The 21,616-nt window shown below is 38.6% G+C and overlaps 1 protein-coding gene across 1 annotated transcript; it reads left to right on the top strand.

Annotated features, from left to right (window-relative positions):
• Positions 1-2,911: 2,911 nt before the first annotated feature.
• On the top strand, positions 2,912-20,522 carry LRRC72 (leucine rich repeat containing 72). The gene is given in 9 exon segments (XM_050334328.1): positions 2,912-2,921; positions 3,557-3,665; positions 6,982-7,051; positions 9,473-9,554; positions 10,771-10,884; positions 15,169-15,258; positions 17,209-17,373; positions 18,587-18,614; positions 20,130-20,522. Coding segments are annotated over 9 exon segments (831 nt in total). The 3' UTR covers positions 20,293-20,522.
• Positions 20,523-21,616: the final 1,094 nt, after the last annotated feature.

Genomic DNA, 21,616 nt, shown 5'->3' with positions numbered 1-21,616 from the left:
GATGTTTAGTCTTTCTTATTTGAGGTTTCTATTTGTTTAAAGCTACCTAGCTGAAATGGAAGCCACCCACATAATTTTTCCAAGAAAATTAGATATTTGCAATATAATACTTGTACTGTAGTTCCATTCCTCCATCATACATACTACATCTAGCTTCAGTGGTCTGAACAAGCAAAGGCATGCACATAATTAATTCCATGAGGGACAGCTTATTCATATATTTGCACACACAACTCTTGCTCTTTGTGTATCAGTTGCATATAATTTACAATGACTATTTCTGCTAACTTGAGTACTTTGTGTAAATTAAATTCTAAATAAAGCTCCAAGTTTTCAGACATATTTTTTTTGTTGCTTGATCAAACATTTTCTATTGTCCTACATGCACATGTGTGCGTGCACACACACATACTGGAAATGGCTTTTTCTATTCTTCAGCTTGTGCTATGCACTAAAATGGTTATAAAAATAGCAACATGGCAACGGTTGCTTGCACATGTGGATGTCATAAACATTTTGTGTTCCTTTACAGCCAAATTCAATTCAAGGCACTGTCGCAGCAGTGGGCCTGCTCCAGGAGCCGGCACGGGAGAGGGTCTCTCAGGCACCAAGGTGATTTGCAAGTTGCAAGGGAGTAACACATACGGTGTGGATTAGCTGTAAATTAAACACACAAGTGTTTCCTTTATAAGTGACATATATATAGGAGGAATTTCTTCACATAAAGGGTGATTAGACATTGGAATGGACTGCCAGGGAGGTGGCCGAGTCACCATCCCTGGAAGTGTTTAAGGAAAGATTGAACATGACACTTTGTGCCATGGTCTCGTTGACATGGTGGTGTTGGATCACAGGTTGGACTCAATGATCTCATAGGTCTCTTTAAACCTAATTGATTCTTTGATTCTATGATTCCTGGGGCACGATGATGGGTCCTGTCCCCCCAGCCGTGCCCCACCCTCACCCACCGCATGGCCCGCGCTCCTTCCCAACACATATACATAAATGCACACAGAATCTGTGCTTTAAAAAAAAAAAAACAACCAAAAAAAACCCAACCATACAACCATAGGAATGTTGTTTGAAAAAAAAAAAAAAAAGCACCCGTTTTCAGGATTGTGAGTAAATATGACCCAAGGGGCTTCCCAGAGGTATCCCAGTTCCCCCCAGCTGTCACCCCCCAGGGCCTCCCATCAGCCCACCCTGGCCACCTTCCTGAGCCCCAGCTCCCTGCAGAGGTGCCCCTCGCTCACTATGGAGCTCCTTCCCCCAGCACAAGGCCGTGCCTCGATTAATGCCCAGGCATGGGCTCCCATTTCAGTGTTTACACTATATTTCTACTGTGTCCAGTTCTGGGCACCTCAATTCAGGAACAACATCGACATGCTGGAGTGTGTCCAGGGAGAGGCAAGAAAGCTGGTGAAGGGTCTGGAGCATATGTCCCATGAGGAGCAGCTGAGGGAGATGGGGTTGTTTGGCCTGGAGAAAAGGAGGCTCAGGGCTGACCTTATCACTCTCTACAACTACCCAAAAGGAAGGAGTAGCCAGGTGGGCATCAGACTCTTCTGCCAGGCAAACTGTGACAGGACAAAAGAACAGTCTTCAGCTCTGCCAAGGGAGGTTTACATTGGACATTAGAAAGAATTTCTTCACAGAAAGGGTGATTAAACATTGGAATGGACAGCCCAGGGAGGTGGTGCAGATTCTGCCTCTGGAGACGTTTAAGGAAAGTCTGGATGTGGCACTTAGTACCATAGTCTAGTTGACATGGTGGTGTTTGGTCATAGGTTGGACTCAATGATCTCAGTGGTCTTTTCCAACCAAACTGATTATTCGATTCTGTGATTCCAGAGGTTCGATGAGTGTCCTGTCCCCCCCCAGCCCTGCCCACCGTCTCCCACTCCGCGCCCCGCGCTCCTTCCCCGCGGCCGCCCAGCACGGGGCTCTAAGATGGCGGCGGCTGCTGCCGCCGGCAGGCAGGTGAGCGGGGCGGCCTCTCCCCTTCCCTTCCCTTCCCCCGCCCCGGCTGCGCCGCTCCCCCGGCTCCCTCCCGGAATGGTGGCCACCCCTGGCGCGGCCCCTCGCAGCCCGCCCAGCCCGGGAGGTCCCTCGGCCTCGCCCTCCCACTCTGCCGGCGGGGAGAAAGGGGGAGAACTCGGCACCGCCACCGCACCCCCCAGGGGAGGCGGGCTCGGTTCTCCCGCGGCGGCGGAAGGGGTTCGGCTCCCCCGACCGCCCCGGGCGGCAGCGGGCGCGGCTCCTCCGAGGGAGCTGGTGCGATCCTTCCCAGGCACCGCGGCACACCTGAGCTCTGCAGCCCCGCCGGGGCCGCCGGGTCCTGTGGCGGAGAGCCGGGAATGATCGGAAAAGGGCTCTAGGGCGGGGAGAGGATGAGATCTCTCGTAACGCAGTATGCAAAATACAAATTTTTGGGCATAGCCTTCCTGACTTGTCGAACGCGGAACCTGAGATCTCTGCTCTCTGGAGTAGCTGTGCCTTCCCCATTGGCACTCCGCACTCGCCACCAGTGTGTTCCTCTGTGCCGGGGACAGACATCAGCATACTTGGGGTGTCGCTTTTCTCCAGAGGAAAAGCAGCTGCTTTTCTCCAGAGAACACTTGGTGTTCCCTAGGCAGATTTTGCCCGCGTAGACAGAAAACTACAGCCATTTGTCCCAGGTTTTCTCCCTCCGTGACAGCTGCAGTCCGGGAGCCATACCGAGTGCTGGGCAAGCGGCACTGCCCCACGCCCGCTCTGTGGAGCAGCCGCCCTGTGTGGAGTCCCGGGAGTGCCTGGCTGTTCTGCTCAGAAAGTGCCACAGGTCCCGCTTGTTTGCAAGTTAATTTGTGTACATTCAGTGTGCCCAGAACACACTGGAGTGGCTGTGCAGCCAGTACAGGCCACTCTCGACATGCCTGTTGGTGCTCCCAAGGCAGTTTGTTATTTGTAAAGTTGTATCAGTTTTGGGGTTTAAACAATAGTGATCCTAATGGTGTTAGGCCTGATAGCTCATGTACAAAACCCATTTCTTCTTATACATAAGATGCATCATTCTTTTGCTAATGGGTTTCACTGGTGTTAAAAATTAGAACACATCAGTATATACTCTGAAAATAAAAATGGTGTCTACAGTTTTTCAACGTTTAATGTACAAGCAGTGTTCTGGATGCGTAATTTTAGAATGTCATGCATATAGTAGAGTTGCACAGAATGAAGTTGCAACTCTATTGCAAAGTAAACAGTTTCATGTTTATCACATGTATGGGTTTGGCTGACCTGAGTGAGAAACCTGTCAGCAGTCACCATACATTACTTTCTCACTTCATGTCTAGCAACTGTGATCCTCCACAGGAAAAGAAAATCAGCGTTAAGTCTAGCGTAATTGTTGGAGTATTTTTATCAATTTAAAATAGACACTGCCAATTTAATGTCTTTATCTCCCTTAGACTATATTACAGTTTGCAAGGTGCTGTGATAGATATATATTGTTTTTTGGTGTGCATATTACTTTAAGCACTACGTTTGCATATATTGTAATGAATCCATAATGATGCAGTATGTTATACTGACAAATGTACTATATACTGCTAGGCACTAGAAAACCAGCTGAAGATCTGTGGCTTTAAGAGCAACGGGGATGTTATAGGATTGTATCTGGCTAGACAGTAAGTAAAATATGTTTCTCCTTTTGACTTTTGCTAAAAGAACACACAGTAAATTGTAACCTTTCATAGTGCTTTCTGTATCAGATACTTTCTGAGCATTCATTTATATGTGAAATACCAGTAAAATGTATTTGTACTTGGTCCATACATGGACATGCTCACAGTGAAGCACTTAACAGCCTCAGCTCTAGATACACCATCCATCTCCAGCAACCCAGAGTTGCTCCAGGGTCTGTGAGTTCACAGAGTTGTGCATGAACTTCTACTACAGGAGCAGAGGAATGAGGCTTGATGGGCTAATCTCTGCCTGTTCTAACTGGCTTGTAAGGCGGGCTGGAAGGACTATCAAGAAGGCAAATGTAAAAAACACAGAACCTGCCCAGTCTAAAGACTGCCAAATTTCTGACCTCCCTGAAGAAATCTGTTACTGCAACAGCGAAACTCATTGGTAGCACCTTTGAAATTACCTGCATCTCTACTGTTAAGAACTGAAGGGAGGGCAGGGCAACATGAAGTGAATACAAGCACAAGAATGCTTGTTTGGGGCAGGCAGTACTGATCACAGAGCTGATCTCCTCTTAGAGCTTTATGAAATAGCTTGAGATGTAGGGCAGATGAGGAGAAGAAGCCGTGCTGAGTGAAGGAAGGCAAAGCTTTCATGAAGCTGTGGGTGATCTAGGTTGATAGAGGTGTATGTTGTAGTATGAACACGCTGAGAAGCTACCATTGAGGGATGGATGCATGACAGGACACACTTCAAAGTTTTTAGAAAGCGTGCTTTGAATTTCTGGCCAGGGCATAATTCCAAGTGTTGCATACCTGTTTGCAGCCTCGCAACTGCATCTACTGTTAGTACAGATGATATCATGTATGGAGAACCAATGTAGTTTAATAATTCAGGGACAAAGTTTTCAAGGTCCCTGGGTCCACTGAATGAAGAAAAAAAGGTATTATGGAATTTCAGTGTTGTCTAGCCTGTTTTTACTGGAAATCAGGTGGTATTGAAAATCTAAATGAGTCCAGTAGTATGTTTGAATTTCTTATCACATCTCCTGATTTACACTGGGAAGGTATTTGATGCTTTGTAAAAAGTAAACGTAAAACATGTAGTTGCTGTCAAATTTCTCTTAAATAAGTATTTTAGAAAGAAGAAAACGTGAAAATTAGGGGGAAAGTTTAAATAATGAGAAAATTACAAGATACCTATATATTCTAACCAAGACAAAAAAATTACCATAATGCATATGCGTAAGAGAATTAAGACTGTGGTCTTATTAGGCACATTTTCTGATTTTAAATGCTTGAATGTATGCCCTTGCTGTCTATGAAATATTTTTTTGTATAAGTAAAAAGAAACTTTCAGATGGCAGATATAGAAGTGATATGTCTTCCCATGAAACTATTTTGAGACAGATGATGCAAGATGGCTTCTTTGATGATTGGAGAGAAGTGAACTTCTTTTATTCTATACCAACTTATTTAAACTTGAACTTCAGCCAAACTCAGTATCAGATCATGCCTCCTTAACTGTTGGTTTGACATATTTTTCTGCTCGCTGAAATAAGAAAGTGAAAAAATAATGATTAAAGTCAATCAAATAAGAGGGAATGAGTTTATATTTTTAAAACTTTATTCTTAAAGGGACACGAATCAATGTAAATTTGGACACTGAAAGCTGTCATCCTAGGAAAACTGATTAACTTAGCAGTAGGTAGAAAAAGAGAGCTGCAGGCCAAAAAGGATCAGTTTATAAAAGACATACAAAGTTTCGAAGGCATCTAGAAAGGGACAGGCTCTTTTAAAATGTTAGAGGAATTAAGCTCTACCTGGGGCAAATTAAATGCCTTAAATACTACCAAAAAAAACAGATCAAGGCTTGGAGGGAGTCAAAATGAGGCTGTTACTAGACAGGGAGTAAAGCCAATTGAAATGTAAACCTGTAAACTAGGTGTAGAATGGCAGTGACAAAGAATATGAGGAAATTTTGGCTTTGCTACCTGAAAAGTAGTGCAGGGGTGTACAGGAGAATTAGATAGTAGCTCTGTAAGAGCTCTGTATGTCCTGTCAACAGTCAACTGCCTGTCTGTGCCACTTGCAGTAATGTCTTTTCTGGTTACTTGTGACAATAGACACAAAAGTGTGTATTTGCAGAGTTAGTTTTTATGGATTATCTGAAGAAGGTGAATAAAGTGTTTAACGAAGTAACAGCATGGGATATTCTGACTTTTAGAAATAAAGACATTAAATAAAGGACACTAAAAGTACCGCACCTCAACTTCACAGGGTTTGCTTTTGACAGACTTATTATTTTCAAATGCAAGATCAGAAAAGGTGTCCACCTTCCCTTTGTCTGTAGCTGGAGGGTGTGTTGAGAAAAACAAACAAACAAAAACAACATGGGAAGCTAGAGACTAGGCTTCACAAATAGAAAACAAACATGGTTTTAGGCTGATGATGTGAGGTTAATTTTTATCCATTCTGTTAGTTCCTTCTGAAACACTGGTCCCAGTCTTGCAACCCATTAAAATGCACAAGGAAATTTTTATTATGTCAATTAAAATTTGTCATATAAAGGTCATCTATAATTATTCTAGTGGAAATTAAGAATATTTATTTAAAGCAATGAAAAATAGAGATGAGCAATTAATGAAAATTACTCAGCAGCTCAGTTATATTCTGTGTAATTTGTTATTTATAGTACACTAACAAGCTCAAAGTGCTAGATACACAATTAAACAAAAAGCCCTACTGGCACATGGGAGAGTTTCAACCTTAGCGGATATACTAAGTTTATGTGAGAGCAAGAGAGGAGTGAGAAAAGGGCAAAGATTTTACAATATGCACTAATATGAAAGATAATAAGAGATATGCTTTGATGTGCTTGTGACTGGCTTCTGTTGGCTTCTCTGGGACTGTGGCTGGGCAATCCCCACTGCACCTTCAAAGCAATTTTCCTTTTAGATTTGTGTCCCCAGGGTGCCAAATTTCTCCTCCGGTGTTTTGAGCAGGATTTCCAAACTGCAAAGTACATAGCATTCAGACTCCCTGAGAAAATAGATGCTATTATGGAAAAACAATTAATTTATCACTTGTTTTGTTCCCATTTCTTTACCACCTACTGCCTTGTTATGCTTGCAAACGTGTAGAGTGCTTACACTGTCTCTACCATCTTGTTCTTTGTGTCTTTCTCTGCTATAACTTCTAAGGAGTGTACCTTTTTAGTCTTTGTGTATTATTTATAAAAAAATTAAACAGTTTATAAAACTATTAAGCACTCTTGTTAAGAAATTTGTCACTCTTTCTTTTCTTCCACCAGAGGACTAAGAAGTATCCCAAGTCTCTCACAGTTTAATAGGTTAAAGTATTTGTGGCTTAACAACAATAAGGTAATAAGATATTAATTTAAAGAGCAGAAAATGTATCTATGCTCCTTGATTATTATTTTGTAATTTTTTCTAATGTAAAGTATTATATAATTGTGAAGCTAATAGATTATTTTTAATTTCCAGGCATATTTTACTGTCAAATGTGAAAATATATATATTTTTTTTACATTACAAAGTGTAAGCTGATATATTTTCCTTTAGATTCACATCAGGTTTATAAATGGTGTTTATTTAAGAAGCTGAAGTTCTGTGCTAATTCCTTAGCAATAAAAAGAAAGCAGTTCCCAGTGTAGGTGGTGTACCCCGCCTAGGAGAGCGGCAGCTCCTGGAACAGACCGAGGGGTGATGTGGCTGTAAGATGGGAGTGGACAGCAGTAAACACGTAGCTCTTGTTTCATGCCCTTGCAGACATGCAGAGTTTATTTCCTGGCAGGTAGTCAAAGTGAGGCTCCTGTCTGCCCTCATGCACACAAGGGTGACATAAAACTCTTTGAAATGAGCTTCTCCCTGTGCATGGGAAGCAGCACTGGAATTCTCAGGATGATGGGATATCTGCTGCTGTTAACACAGGTCGTTGTGCCACCTAAGCTTGCTGGATTTAGATTTCCAGGCAAGCGGTTAGAGTGGGACTACATGAATTTCTCTTGTTTGCAATGGAGTGTATGGCCCTAAATCAGCTACACAAGCTATCTGCCTTACTTTCTCCATCTGTGCAAATCCAGATTACAGCATTTATTATATCTTGTATGGGTTTTGAGACAATGTTCTGTCAAAATCTTAAGGCAGTACAGTTTCCAGCCAATTGTAAGCATGTTGTATGTTACACAAAATCATCTTGACCAGTAGAATTATCTGATTTAGAAATCTCCATATCCAATGCCAACCATTATTAAATGGTTGAATTGAATCTAAATTTTCACCTTTAGCCACTAGTAATTAAAAAACAAGAAAAATAATAAAACCCTAAGAATTCTAACCTGCTTTGAACTATCTTATTTTACAGTAGTTTACATGACTTTCAGAGTGAGCTCAACTTCTTAAAACACCAGAGTTGCTTGGTCAGGTAAATAAGTAGATCTGTGAGCAGCAGAAAAAATAAATTTACATTCCATGTCTCTTTGGAGTGTGTGTATATCTGCTGCCCCAGGCTAACATCAATTATATGGCATCTTATGTCAACTTCATCAAAAGATCTGTGGTTATCCAACTATTTTCAAAAAAAGCAAGAGTATAAATACATTAAAAGTCTGAACACAGATATAATAAGGCTTTTCCTTGTGTTTCTAAAGGACATTAAAGAATAAGAAGAAATGGCCTGATGACTAAGCAGAACTAATCTCGCTGACCATAAAAGATGGATCAATCTGATTTTTGCCCGGATCTCAGTTTCCTACCTAAGCAGTTTTTCTATTCAACTTGAGTGGAGAAGCCACTCAGTGGCTTTTCTTCAGAGAAGTTTCACTTAAATGCTGTGATAGAGGAAACATATTTTTCTGTACTCAATAGTTTTATCACAAAAAAAGTAAATTTCAGGTGACCCTAAAATCAAAACTTGTCAAAGATAGGGAAACAGCACTATACAAGTGAGTGGAAATACGTCTGCCTTATGCTCTTCCTTCCAGCTTTCAGATACTGTTAATGCACAGAGCAAAGCACTTTTGTTTTAGCATCAGTGGCACAATTCAAGGACATTCTCCCACTAGCAAATTTGCACCACAGAATTCAAAGTAGTGTCAGGAATAAAATTTCACTTGATGTTCTTGCATTTAAACTGTAGGATAAAAACTTGGGCACCATTAGTAGTTTGTTATCTCACTGCAGATACTTTACCTTGCACTGGAGGCACTGAGCTCCAAGCAAGGGGATGTGATTTCATAGGGACCAACAATGACTCTTTATGGGAATACATCCATGCATATTATTTGTCCTGTAATTGTAATTGATTCTCTAAATCTGATTAAATGACATTTTTGGAAATTTAGAACAAATATGTGCTCTTTGGACCAGCTGGTCAAGGAATAATTTAAAAACCAGATACTGGATTTATTCCAAGGATATGTTTCAGGAATATCCTTAACCAGCATAGAATTATTATGTCCTACAAGGGTAAATAAAAATTATTTCAAATGTAAATAGAAGGAAAAGAAAATGTGAAAGCCAGTCATTCAAGGAAATCTGTTTCCAAATAAAAATACTAAATTTGTAGTTCAAAAAATTAGGTAAGGCTGTACTGCAGGTATTTGATGTGTAATTAGTATTTCTAATGAAGGTTCAGCTGTCAAGAGAATCCTTAAACCAAGTGTCTTGAACGGAAATATAAGAAACTACCTATAGTTATGCAGTTTTCCAGAGACCATGTTTATAATTCTCCAATATTACATTTAGATTGACATATAAAAGTTTACCTAACTCTAATTTCAGATACAAGATTTAACTTTCTTGATCAAAAACTATTGCTTGACTGAACTCTACCTCAACAATAATGAACTGACAGATATATCAGGTACCAATATTCCCTTTTTAGGTTGTTGAGCAGAGGCCTATACTTTCTTTTCTGTGCATTGGCATTAAAATTTAAAAAACTTGATCATACCAAGTAACTTATTGGTTGAAAGCTCCTATTTATGCATAACAATACATGTTAAGTATTACATATTTAATTGTGCCAGAATACTTGAGTAGCAGTAAGGTGGTACATTCATCGTGGTCTAAGAGATGAAATGTCATTCACTTTATGTCAGGCAACTGTAAAATATTTTTGATCTTACATGCACATTTCGCATATTGAGAATTTATAACCAGAAATGTTTTGCAAAGTTACTGCCAAACTTATTTTATTTCAAAATTGCATCTGTCTTACACTTCTATTTCAGTTTTGCTTGTTGTTGTAGATGAAAGTGGCTGTACCAGACTCCTGAATTTGTGAACAAAGAGGCCAAAGCATAATAAACTTCTGTATATTTTAGACATTTTAAATGTTAATACTTTATTTTTCTCTGTCTCTCTAAAATGCAGGGATTAATGATGTTGATTAGTTTCTGTGAGATTTTCAGAAAAATTAATCTTCAAAATACAAACATGGATAAAAGAGACAATACAGATGATAACAAAATGTGGGTAAACACAAGGGTATCACTTATAGGGAAACATGGGTAGGAAATATTGCCTAGAATTTGGAAAATGTGACATCCAATCCTGATGTGGTGTGAGGATGTGAACAAATAGCCTGAGACAGCCACAGCAATATTTTGTAATAACTTTTTAACACGTTAATTACTTGAAACTGAACTATTTTCTAAGGAATTCACTATTTATTATTTGAGAGGCAAAGGGTAGTATTAGTGATATACTATTGTGAGTCAAAGAATTAGGTCAAGGAAGTGAATTAATCAAGGATTACTGGGATATAGGAGGAAGGAAGGAAGGAAGAAGAGAGGTTGCAGTTGATGCTGATTTGTTGATGCAAGGGTAATGTGGGCAAATGGAAAGAACTGGAATGAAAAAAGGCCTGTGTTTAAAGGATGTGATTTGAAATATGAAAGGGATATTGAATATCTCTAATTTTTTTAAAAATTAATATCTCATGCAGTGTGTTACCAAAAGCAAGCATAGATAGATAACTAAAATATCAAATTCAGTGTGCAGCATAACAAAATAATTATCTAATAGAAGCAGTCTGTTATGGTGAGAATGATTAATTATTTTTCTTTTCATTTCAGGTGCTCTGAAACACTTATGTTCATTACAGATTCTGTTTCTTCACAACAACGAGTTAAAGAAACTTGGCAAAACAGTGAAGGAATTGAAAGGAATGATAAGCTTGCACACTCTAAGTAATACCTTATTTTGATTCTGCAGAAGAACTTTTAGTTTCTTACCGGGATGTTTCTAGTCTGTTTCTGCATCATTTGCCAATAGCTTTTGAAACTAATTATCAGTTTCAACCAAATTTGACAAATTTGAAGAAAGAGATCTCTAGGACATGAAAATTCCACAAAGAGTACCTCAACTGAGAAAAAAAATGCTAAGTGAGTTCAGAAGTTAACTCTTTTTGGCCCCTGACTAGCCAATATCCTGGATGAGTAGCTTGGAGGGTGTCAAAGCAGTTTACTGCTGCCTCTTTGTAAGGTAACACAGGAGTACAGTGAGACTGTTGTAGAGGTAATGTTTAAAAATAGGTGTTATTGTTGTTGAGAGTGTGAGTGATAGGTCATAGAACCCAAACTCCTGCCTCGTTAATTCTGTTGTTTATAGAACTCCCTCTCTGCATCCCTTTGGCAGACTGTGGATTTCTAGAATCTAAGAATAAATGCACTTAGGTATTCTCCACAACAACATTCTTATGTTAAGTGGCGTATTTTCTGATGCACTGGCTGGAAGTGAAAACAGCGCCATCTTGAAGTTTCAAATTAAGTTACACAAGACATTGTTGACGCCACTACATTACAATGCAAGAAATAGCCTCCAGGGAAAGTAGGATTATGTGCTATTAAGATACTGAACATGAAAATGCAAGCAGTGTTTTCCGTGGCTCCTAAAGGAATGTCAACACAGGTCATGACAGACGCTCAGTACTTGGAGAAAACAGGAAACGATTTTCACACCTTAGTGACAGTTAAGGAGGTGAATGTCACCAGGCCATAACACCTCCTTAAGCATTCAGAAAACTGAATGTCTGATTGTGGGAAAGGAGAATATGACTTAAAAAGTACACTTTTAATTGAATTTGACACTGGGCCATAATTAAAAAACAAATAAAGTGTTTAGGAAGACAAAGTGTCAGCCAAATTATATACAAGACAGGAAAAATAGTCCATTTAAGAATGCAGTTGTTTGAAGTGATTAAGCAAAGTCTGGACGGACATCCTATGTATGAATGGTGCAGTCACTTGAATTTAATGTTAGCCCTACAAATTAATAAGGAGCTTCAACAAGCACAGGAAGTTTGTTGTACTTGTTGCAACCATCTGTGGGAAATACATAGCAGATAGTTAAAGTGCTGCTGAGTTATTATGAATGGCAGTCACAAAGGCACAGTGAAAACTGGGTGCAAATTGGACTGCCCACCACCATAGAAAAGCGTTTGAAGGAGCAATCAAACAATATATAGAATATACCAATCTACCCTAATTAAAAAAAAAAAAATGTTCAAAGATTTGTACAAGAGTAAACACTAACAGTGGAAGAAGCTTAATAATCTCAATAACCATAACTTTAAAGTAATTTCTTCTTTACCTTTGCAGTCATGGAAAAATTGTAAATGGGTTTGTTTCAAGAAGATTTAATAGTAATGAGTTCTCAAGTTACCAGTACTCTATTTATTTCATAAAATGCACTGTCATATTTGAAGTAAATTACGTCAGTAAATGAACAAAATAAATTTTAAAAGTCTTATCCTATATATCATATTACTATATAATTTCTATGCCTCCTTGCAATATTAAGAAATATGAAATGGATGCAGAATTTGCATTGGGTAGCTTTGAAAAGGGCTGTGCCCAGAACTAACTTTTATAAAACAAAACCAGTGACAGTTCTCACTGTTATGAGGTAGATCTTTTTTATTGCGAGACAATCTGATTAAAAAAAACCAAAAAAAAAAAAACCAAAAAAAAAGCCCCAAACACTTGCTAGCCTTCAGCTGAGCTCCTGGATGCTTAAAAAGATTTTATAATTTTGTAGCTCTTGGGGACAACAGAACTATTAAAACACACTATTAGTGTTCACTTCAGGAGTAGCATCCAGCTGCCAAAATGTTGCATTTCTCTTCTTAAAGTCTCTCTTGTGATTTTTAGCCACTGCCTGCACTGGATGTGTAGCAGAACACCATCCTTCACCTGGCCTTTAGGGAAGACACTCAGCTTCGGAAGATTTACTGCACGTGTTGCTCACAACTGCAGCCTTTGGGAGACACGGAGGGTTTCTTTATGGGCTCACCTTGTATTCACGTCTCCCTTTTGGAATCCAAGGTTTTTGCTGTGTACTCTGTAAATTGTCTCAACTGATTTATTGCACTCAGCTGATAACATCCTGCTGCTAGACCTCAGAAAACTCTGTTCTTCACTATGTTTCTGCCCCATGTGGCATAGGCACACTGTTTTCCTACACTCCAAATAGAGAAAACAGACAAAACCATGGAGGAAGAAAGCATTATCCCTAATTTGTAGAAGTAAAACTGCATGACCTTGACAAGAAAGTAGATAGCTGAGCCAGGAATTAATCCCAGATGTTTTGTAAAACAAGACCATCTTGATCTGTTCAATGGCTGGATTTAGTGTAAAAATAAGCAAAAAAATTCACATTCTATAAAAAACCCCTACAAATCAGTGTTGATGAGGAGGGACGTGATCCAAGTAGCATTCAGATTCACAAGTGCTTAGCATCAGTCCTGGTCTGTGCCTTGGAAAAATCTTTTTTGAATCTTTATTTCATTCCACTACCAAACATATCTATTTTTAGAGATCTTTCTGAAACATTTTTCTCTCTGGAATGCTATTGCATATTTTCTTGTCTCAGGAACAGAACTATCAGATATATGCATAATATTCTTTCTGATCAACACTTTCTGGAAAAAAAATAGCTATGTACTACTTTGTTCAGTAAAAATGGAACTTTCTTTTGCTGCCACCTTGTGGGTTTCTTACTAATTTTAAGTCAGTGACTTATAAAAATTTGTTTAAGAATTAAAATATTTTAAGTTCTCTTCTAAACACGTGAACAGGTGTTTTCTGTGCAGGAGATACCAAAAATGCCTGTTCCTGCCTTACTGCATCCTCAAAATAACTGCTAAATCCCATCAAGCACTGACCTCCCTTTGGCAGTCATACTTGTCCTGAAGAAAATGTAATGGCATTTTATAGTTTAGAAATCCATGTGGAATATTTTCAGACTTTTTTCTTCTTCTAGTATCTCTTATTTGCTTCTGTAGTGCCATCTTCCTCCCCCCCAACTGCTAAAATTACATATAACAGGATTTTTTACCCTAGAGTGAGTATTAGCTACAGCCTCTCCTCAAAAAGAGAAAAGCAGATCCGTGCAGCAGAAGTTTGTCAGAATTGTAGCAGAATTGTCAAAATTATTGATTTTAAGATTTTTTTTTTCTCTCCTCTGATCTCAAGGTGGCAGCCTCCTGATTATTTTTACTGTCTTAGAATAACAGCATTTGGTAAAAGAGAAAAATAGAATTATTATGTCTTTCATTTAGAAAAAAGCCCCACCCTACAACACTTGTTTGTTTGTTTGTTTGTTAGCTAACCTGGAAATAAGGCAGTTTCTATTTTAATCGATCCTAGATATCACAGTCATGAAATAAACTGATTTGGCATGTCAGCTAGGTAAGTGTTCCACCTCTGGCAAAGCAGCAGCACAGGATTGATACCTGTCTCTGTGTTGCAAAGCTTTGGCTATACAGGTAAAGTGAACCTGAACATAAGCATTCTTGTCAAGTTGCTAATGGTCTTTTGTAGCTTAGTATCTCAAGGAAAGCTGCTGGGGACCCATGTTCTGAAGAACTTAGATTGCATTAAACATTTTACTCTTAAGTTTCTTGAGTTTTCAAACTCATCATCTGTCAAAACATCACAAGACTGGGTATTTTATATTGTGTCTATGGGATAAAGCACCTTGATATCAGCTCTGAAAAAGCCTTAGGTGTCCTAAAGCTCATCTGATTTTAATAACTCCCTCCCCCTACAACTTTTATGTCTTACCTTTAAGCTGTCACACTCAAAAGACCACTGTTATTTAAAATAAACATCAGCTAAAAATACATAAGAAAATCAAAGGCAAGCACCTAGTGGAGTTTTTTTCTGTATATCTTAGAAAACAGAAAAAACCTCAGAGGTTTGGAGTGCATGATGACACCTTTACTCAGTTCTTGCCTGTGTTGTTTTGCATGCTCTGCAATAAGCCAACTTGAAGTCCATATTTAGTTATTTCATGCATGTAAAGAGATGGTGCTTTGTTTGCCCAGAAGAACAATTTGAATTTGATAATATTTTGTACAAAATCTTTGGCTCCTAGTGATCTTTAATTTTCTTGCCTTGCAAAGTTTTTGTTCTTTCGCTGGGTTTGGTTTTTTTGTGATGCTGTTTGTTTTTTGTGTGTACATTTTGCAGACCTATTCCAAAACCCTCTGGCATGTGATCCAGACTACCGGCTTTATGTGATTTACATCCTTCCTTCAGTTCAGCTCCTTGACAGGAAGTGTAAGGATTGCTTTCCTCTTCTCACAAAGCATTGACAGTTGCTTTTGATTTTAATCAGTTTGGAAAACCAGGTGAAATTATCCTGCCTGTTCTTTTACATGCATTTTTTGATAAAGTGAAAGATCTAATGAGCAGATACCCATTTTTTGCAAGATTTGTCAAGTAAATAGAGTTTGCATGGCACGAACAGTTCACTTTGTCAAAGGCTTTTGATTTCTCTCTTTTCAAACCGTGTATGCTCTTCTTGCATCTTGGTCTATTTGGGTAAGACAGACAAAAGCCTATGCTTAGAAACATGTACATACATTTGTGCATTCTTACTGTCGTATTCACATGGGTGAGTGTGTTTACTTAGGTATGGATAATATCCTCAGCCAACTACATGTTTCTGTACCGTTTAAATATGCACATTTCTTGATTAGGAAGATTCAGGCCATGCTTTCAAATATAAATATTCATAAATCATCGTGAGCTCTTTCACAGATTGCCTATTGTAAATTCTACAGGAAAAAAATGTCTAAAGAATAGCCAGATGTTAAATCAGCGAATCCATAAACATGTCACAACAAACCCAGAAAATCACCTTTGGCAATTTTTGCCTCTGGTGTTGGAAAGCTATGTGATTGGCAGGAGGACTAAAAATGACTAGAGAGCCCTGAGAAGGGGGTTGATTCCCGCCCCAGCTCTACCTTTAAGAAAGTAGCAAGGAAAAACAGGGCCATCTTGAAAACCTGCTCCCAGTCTCTAAGAGAATTAGGACGTAGGACTTGAGCAAGGCAGATGCAGGACATCTGCAGGTGCTGGAAGACTGTGCAGCTCTGTCATGAAGGAGAGCTGGTGGATGTGCCACAGGATGTGCCAGGGGTAGATGAGGAGCTGCTGGATCTGACCACGTGGCCATTTGCTTACACTGTCAGTTTGCACTGGTACCTCCAGTCTGGAGTATTTGGTCTCGTGTTACAGCTGTGCTTAACACGTCTGTCAGACTGTGTTACTAATGATCACTTTAGACTGGGGAGTGATGAATGAAGCTTAATGTACTGAAAAATATGTGTTGCATTTACATGTCTAGAAACACTTCCATAAAACTTCCTGGACTTAATCTCCTAAATACAGTTCTACTGTAATCAGTCCTGGATTAAGCCTTGCAATTATTTGTATCAACCTGTATCCTGGACTACCTACTTAGTGAACTATTTCTCTAACATTACAAAGCTTCTTCACCATCTGTGGAACGTTACCACAGCATAGTCCTGGCTGTCACCTTTACACGAGACATGTGCTCACACCTGTTACCTTCAGGCGTGACTACTGCAGTTCCTTCCTAATTGGTCCCCTGGACACCATGACTCCAAAACTTCCCTGCATTCAAAATGCTTCTGCCAGTTACTTGTTCTAAAGCTTTAGCTCACTTCTGTTCCATAGCTGAAGTCCTGGATTAGTATAAAGTTCACATAATTGAAGTTACCATCCCCAATTTGATTTGACAACCTTAAACTATTTGTTTAAAATTTAAAATTATTTTAAATTAAAGTGCAAAACAGGAAAATTTCCAGCTTTTTTCTTGATTGCACTCCTAGAGTTTTCTCTGTAATTGACCAGTGGGAATTGAACTGGCCTTAAACCAGGATTTGGTTTTGCTATTCATAAAGAAACTTGAAAATCTTTACTGACTTCTGCAGTAGATCTCATTTAAGTAGTAGAAAAGTCTAGCTTTTTAGTTTATTGGTTTAAAACTTGTGATCCTACTGCACTCAAAATATTTTATTGTACAGGGCTTCACTCTAAAGCCTTAGAAAGTATCACTCCGTGTTCCCCTTTTGAATTGTTGTGAAATGATGTAACTTACACTGCTATGGTTACAAAACTCCCGGCACTAAAAAAGTGAATCACCTTTTGCATGCTGCCTTTTCAACTGGTAGAAAAAATTTTTTTATATCCCCTTTACAGTAGTTACACAAAGAGAAAGGGAATCAGCATTTCATCTTTATAACCCTGAAAGGTCTCTGCTCGTGCAGTCCATAGCTTTTGGGAAGAGAGTAAATACACCCCTGGGGGCTCCACTGGGATCCAGAAGATGCATTCAACCAGCCAGAAGACTGATAATGCCCTCAGGTATTTAGAATAATAGAAGGAAAAGCATACATTTTAGGTGATTTTAATTAGAAACAGGGTTTTTTCATTCATCTGATAAGAAGTTATTGGTTTTAGTAATTAAATATAAATGCATCAGGAACTCAACCAAATTGCTTCGTAAAATAGTAGTAGCAGCAACAGGAAACAAATGAATCCTTACACTGAGAGTACTGATGAGCAAATAAATTCTAATCACTCCCTGTAGTTACAGAATTACCTTTAAAGACAGATGAATAATTAAAAAAAAATGTTTCCCCAGTATGTGTCTTGTGTTTGGTTTTACTTTTATTTAATTTAAAACATCTCAATACACTTCTAGACCAGTGACAGCATCATAGACTTTTGATGCCCTCTAGTGCTTTCATAAAATAATCTCTCAAAGAAAGTATTTTCTTCTAGTGTTTTAAATTTTATTGTAACTAGTTTTATAAGCAGATTCCTTTTTAGGCTTTCAAAGCTGAGAATATTTTAATGATGTCTTATAATAGCATATAAGGCAATTTTTAGAGTTCTTAAAACATTCAGATCTGGAAGACAGCATGACCTTGGCACAAGAAAGCAGGTGAATACCACCAGGAACCTTTTGACATGTACTGTATCACAATCCATAGCAGACCTTGAAATCACACACAATCTTGTCTGCTTTTTTGATGTTTAAGATAAGAAAAACAATATTGTGCATAGGTGACTGAAAGAATAGCATTTTAAAAAGTAGTGTAGATGAAGTTTGGAAAGTAATAAAATACCAGCAAGTTTTTTTAAATATATGTATCACAATAGCAAAGCTGAAAACAGTGTATTTACAGTAATTTTGGAGAGGTTGGGAAAAGGAGGATATTTGATAATATTTAATAATTTATTTGTTTTGCTGATGATTATCAAAGTAGGTGTACAGTTGTCCTGATCTCTGCTATGCAATCATTCACTTAATAGAGACAGTGGCATCATTTTCTGTGAAAGAAAAAGGGCATGGAAATGTATGCCTATGGGGAATAAGAACTACATAAACTTAAAAAAATTCCAACAGGTACTTGCTCCCACAGTAATTTAATAAAAGGTGATCTTAAACATTTCAAATCATCTGCTAGTTTTCAATTAATTTGAACATGCAAATTAGGATCAGGATGGTAATCCTGAGCTACTCAAACTGCTGTACAGCCATTAATATCTTAATTTGAACTTTTTGTTATAGGTTGTGAATTTGCAGATAACACAAATAAGTAAGTAATGTTTTTGATTTATTTTCCTTTTGTCACTCTGAAGCATTTACTGAATTTCCTCTTCTGGTGCCTAAAAAAATACCCTAACCAGAGAAAACATCCAGTAAAAATGAGCTTTCAAGAAAAATGTCAGGCCTTCGTATTTAATATAGTTGCAACTGTATACTATTCTGATGAGATAACCTACCTGCTGGTGTCTGAAATTTAATATTGAAAGGTATTCCACGTTTGGAAGTGGGTGCATACAACTGCCATTTATTTGTAAGATCAAATACTGATCACTAGAAAAAACATGCTCTAAGTATTAGAGCATCAGAATATCTGTTCTGTATTATGGCCCAGAAAACATTCTCCTGAGTGGCTGTTCAAAAATACATTCTCTCTGAAAAACATTGCGACTTGAAGAATAAAACTTTTTTAGTCTGTACTTGATTTTTTTTTATTCTTTCCAGTTTCAAAATCATGGAAATAAATGCAAAACTTACCTCTGTTATCTCTGTTGATGGAGGCAGGAGAAAGGTTGCATTTGATGTGATGACACTGCAGATGCAATCTTTATATGAGTAAATTTACAGACTTTAGATGTCAGGCTTGGTTTTACTTTCTAGCTTTACACATGAAAAGATTTGAAAGGAAATAATAAAACCCTACATATCCTATGTATCCTTTGACAGTACTGAGTACAGCTATTTAAAATCAAGCTAATCTGTGTTGAAAGATTAATTCTTAGCTGCTTTCAGTGGAGTTAGCTGTTCTCATTGGTAGAATGGGTGTACGGCTTCCTTGAGTCTTATTTATGTACGTGCCAAGGCTTTGCAAGGTGCCTTTTCATGACCAAGTGCATTAAACTCAGTGTTTATAGTCCTGGGGTTCATATTAGGTGTGTCTACAGCCACACCTCTAAGAATTAAGTTCTTTTAAGATTAAGATTTAATAGTGTATCTGAGTTGGAAGGTTTTGGTCTAACACAAAGTCCTCCTCAATCCTACACTGACGCGCATCTGCCGCTTTCCTCTCCCCGACTACAGCTGTGGCAGGATACAGGAGCAACACAAGCTCACAGTGTGCTGGATTCAGAGCTTGGAGAAGGGAGATTTGCCTGAGGGCTAGTTAAAAGATCCACAGCAAAATAAATGTGCATTTGCATTAATTGGTATCAAATTGCTTGAATCATGTCCACTGAAGCAGAGCACTAAAAGTACACAATTATAATTTTTGTGGGAAAAAACTGAAAAATATTGTTTTGTTGCAATTTAACTATAAATGTATTTTAAATAATTTATACCTGATTTTTTTCCCATTAGAATCCTCTGATTCTGACCTTTTCTCATTTTGTTTTGCTTTTCTGAAATTTGGTAAAAGAAGAAAACCTTCTGAAAATTTTAAATTTTCAAATCCTCAGTGTTAGTGTCATCATGACTGCCAGCTTCACTTTCTACACTGTGTGTTGTATGTTAGTTCCAAAGTAGTTTGGAAACATTCAGATAATGGACATTTGCTGTGTTCTTTTTGCAGAGTACCATTTGAGAACCCTGAAGATGCAATTTTAGTACGGGCAATGACAAGATCTCTAACAGAATTTTCCTTTGTGGACTGGAACAAGGTAGCCACCTGTCAAGAAAGACGTCTTCAAAATAAAGCAGAAGCCCTTGAGAAGCTGACAGTCCAATTTAGATGAGTCCTTTCTTCCTTAAGGAAAAAACAGTTCCTCTAGGGTGGAGCCCCATAAGTAGGTTAACACCTCTATAAACAAGTACATGACAACATGCATCTAATTAAATGAATTTCCAGAAAAAAACCTGTGTAATATAGTGAAGAATTAAGATAACAAATGAAAAATGTCAATGTTACAATAAAAGTTGCTTGAAATGCAATTCTTAGCATACTTTTGTTATCAGAAATACTAAAGCTAAACTGCATGCTAATTTTTAAGAAACTAAGGATAAATATTTTAATTGCTTATAGTGCTGGAGAATTAAACTTATCGTGTTCTCTAACATTAATTTGCCTTCTTCCATCAAAATAAAGATATGAGAAAGCAACCATTAAGCTCTTCTCATTTCTGAGAGGCATTCAAGTTTCAATTGGCTAATTTGTGTGCTGCTTGAATGTGCCGGAAACTCCTAGTCATATGAGGATATGCATTTGATCCCAATATAGTGGATCCATGAGCTCTTAAGCATAGTGATGCCTCTCTCTTGTCTGTGGTTGCTGATACTCTCCCAGGATGCAGGCCTGTGCTCACTTGTCATTCTGGAGAGACAGGACTTGCCCAGGACACTGCCCCAAGACTGCTGGACTGGTTTAACTCTCTTTTATAAGCACGCGGGTCACATGGTGCTGGAGCATTACACCTGACACTTTTGGCTTTTAAACCTGTTACCAGTAAGGAAGCCAGTGGGAAGTGTGTATATTGATGGAAAATAATACATTTCCTCACATATTTATCCCTCCATTCTGCCACAGGCAGTGATGCCTTTTAACACATCAAAGGCCTTCTTTAGCCTGTGACTTGTCCTGTGAGTCCATCCTTCTCTCCTAAGTTACCACAGAGCCTCAGAACAGTCTAAATTGGCAGGGACCTCTGGAGATTATCTAGTCCAACCCTCCTGTTGAAAGCAGGTTAGAGAAGAGGGTGTCTGGTGGCCTGTCAAGGGCAATCAAATATTTTCAGTGAGTGAGGCACCACTGCTGAGAGAATGAAAGTTGGATTTGTGCTGTGGATTTTAGCACACTTCCAAAACCCTGACCCTTTTGCCCTGAAGGGCTGGCATTTTCAGAGACTCCTTGAAGAGCAACACATCCCTTTGGGCCCCAAATGCTACATATGGAACAGGGAACCAGCAGCACTTCTGCATTCCCAAACCCAAGAGTGGATGGTGACTACAGCATGACTCCAGATCTAAGTTCCAGGCAGGCATCTCTTGCTTGCCAATTGTCACAAACTTAAACTCGTACACTCAAGCTATGGGAGGTCCCTGAATGTCACATGAGAACGTCAC

Source organism: Myiozetetes cayanensis, unplaced genomic scaffold (assembly GCF_022539395.1).
Source record: "Myiozetetes cayanensis isolate MyiCay16 unplaced genomic scaffold, myiCay2020 scf1, whole genome shotgun sequence".
Taxonomy (NCBI): Eukaryota; Metazoa; Chordata; class Aves; order Passeriformes; family Tyrannidae; genus Myiozetetes; species Myiozetetes cayanensis.
The sequence above is the reverse complement of the archived record's forward strand: the minus strand, read 5'-3'. Positions and strand labels throughout refer to the sequence as shown.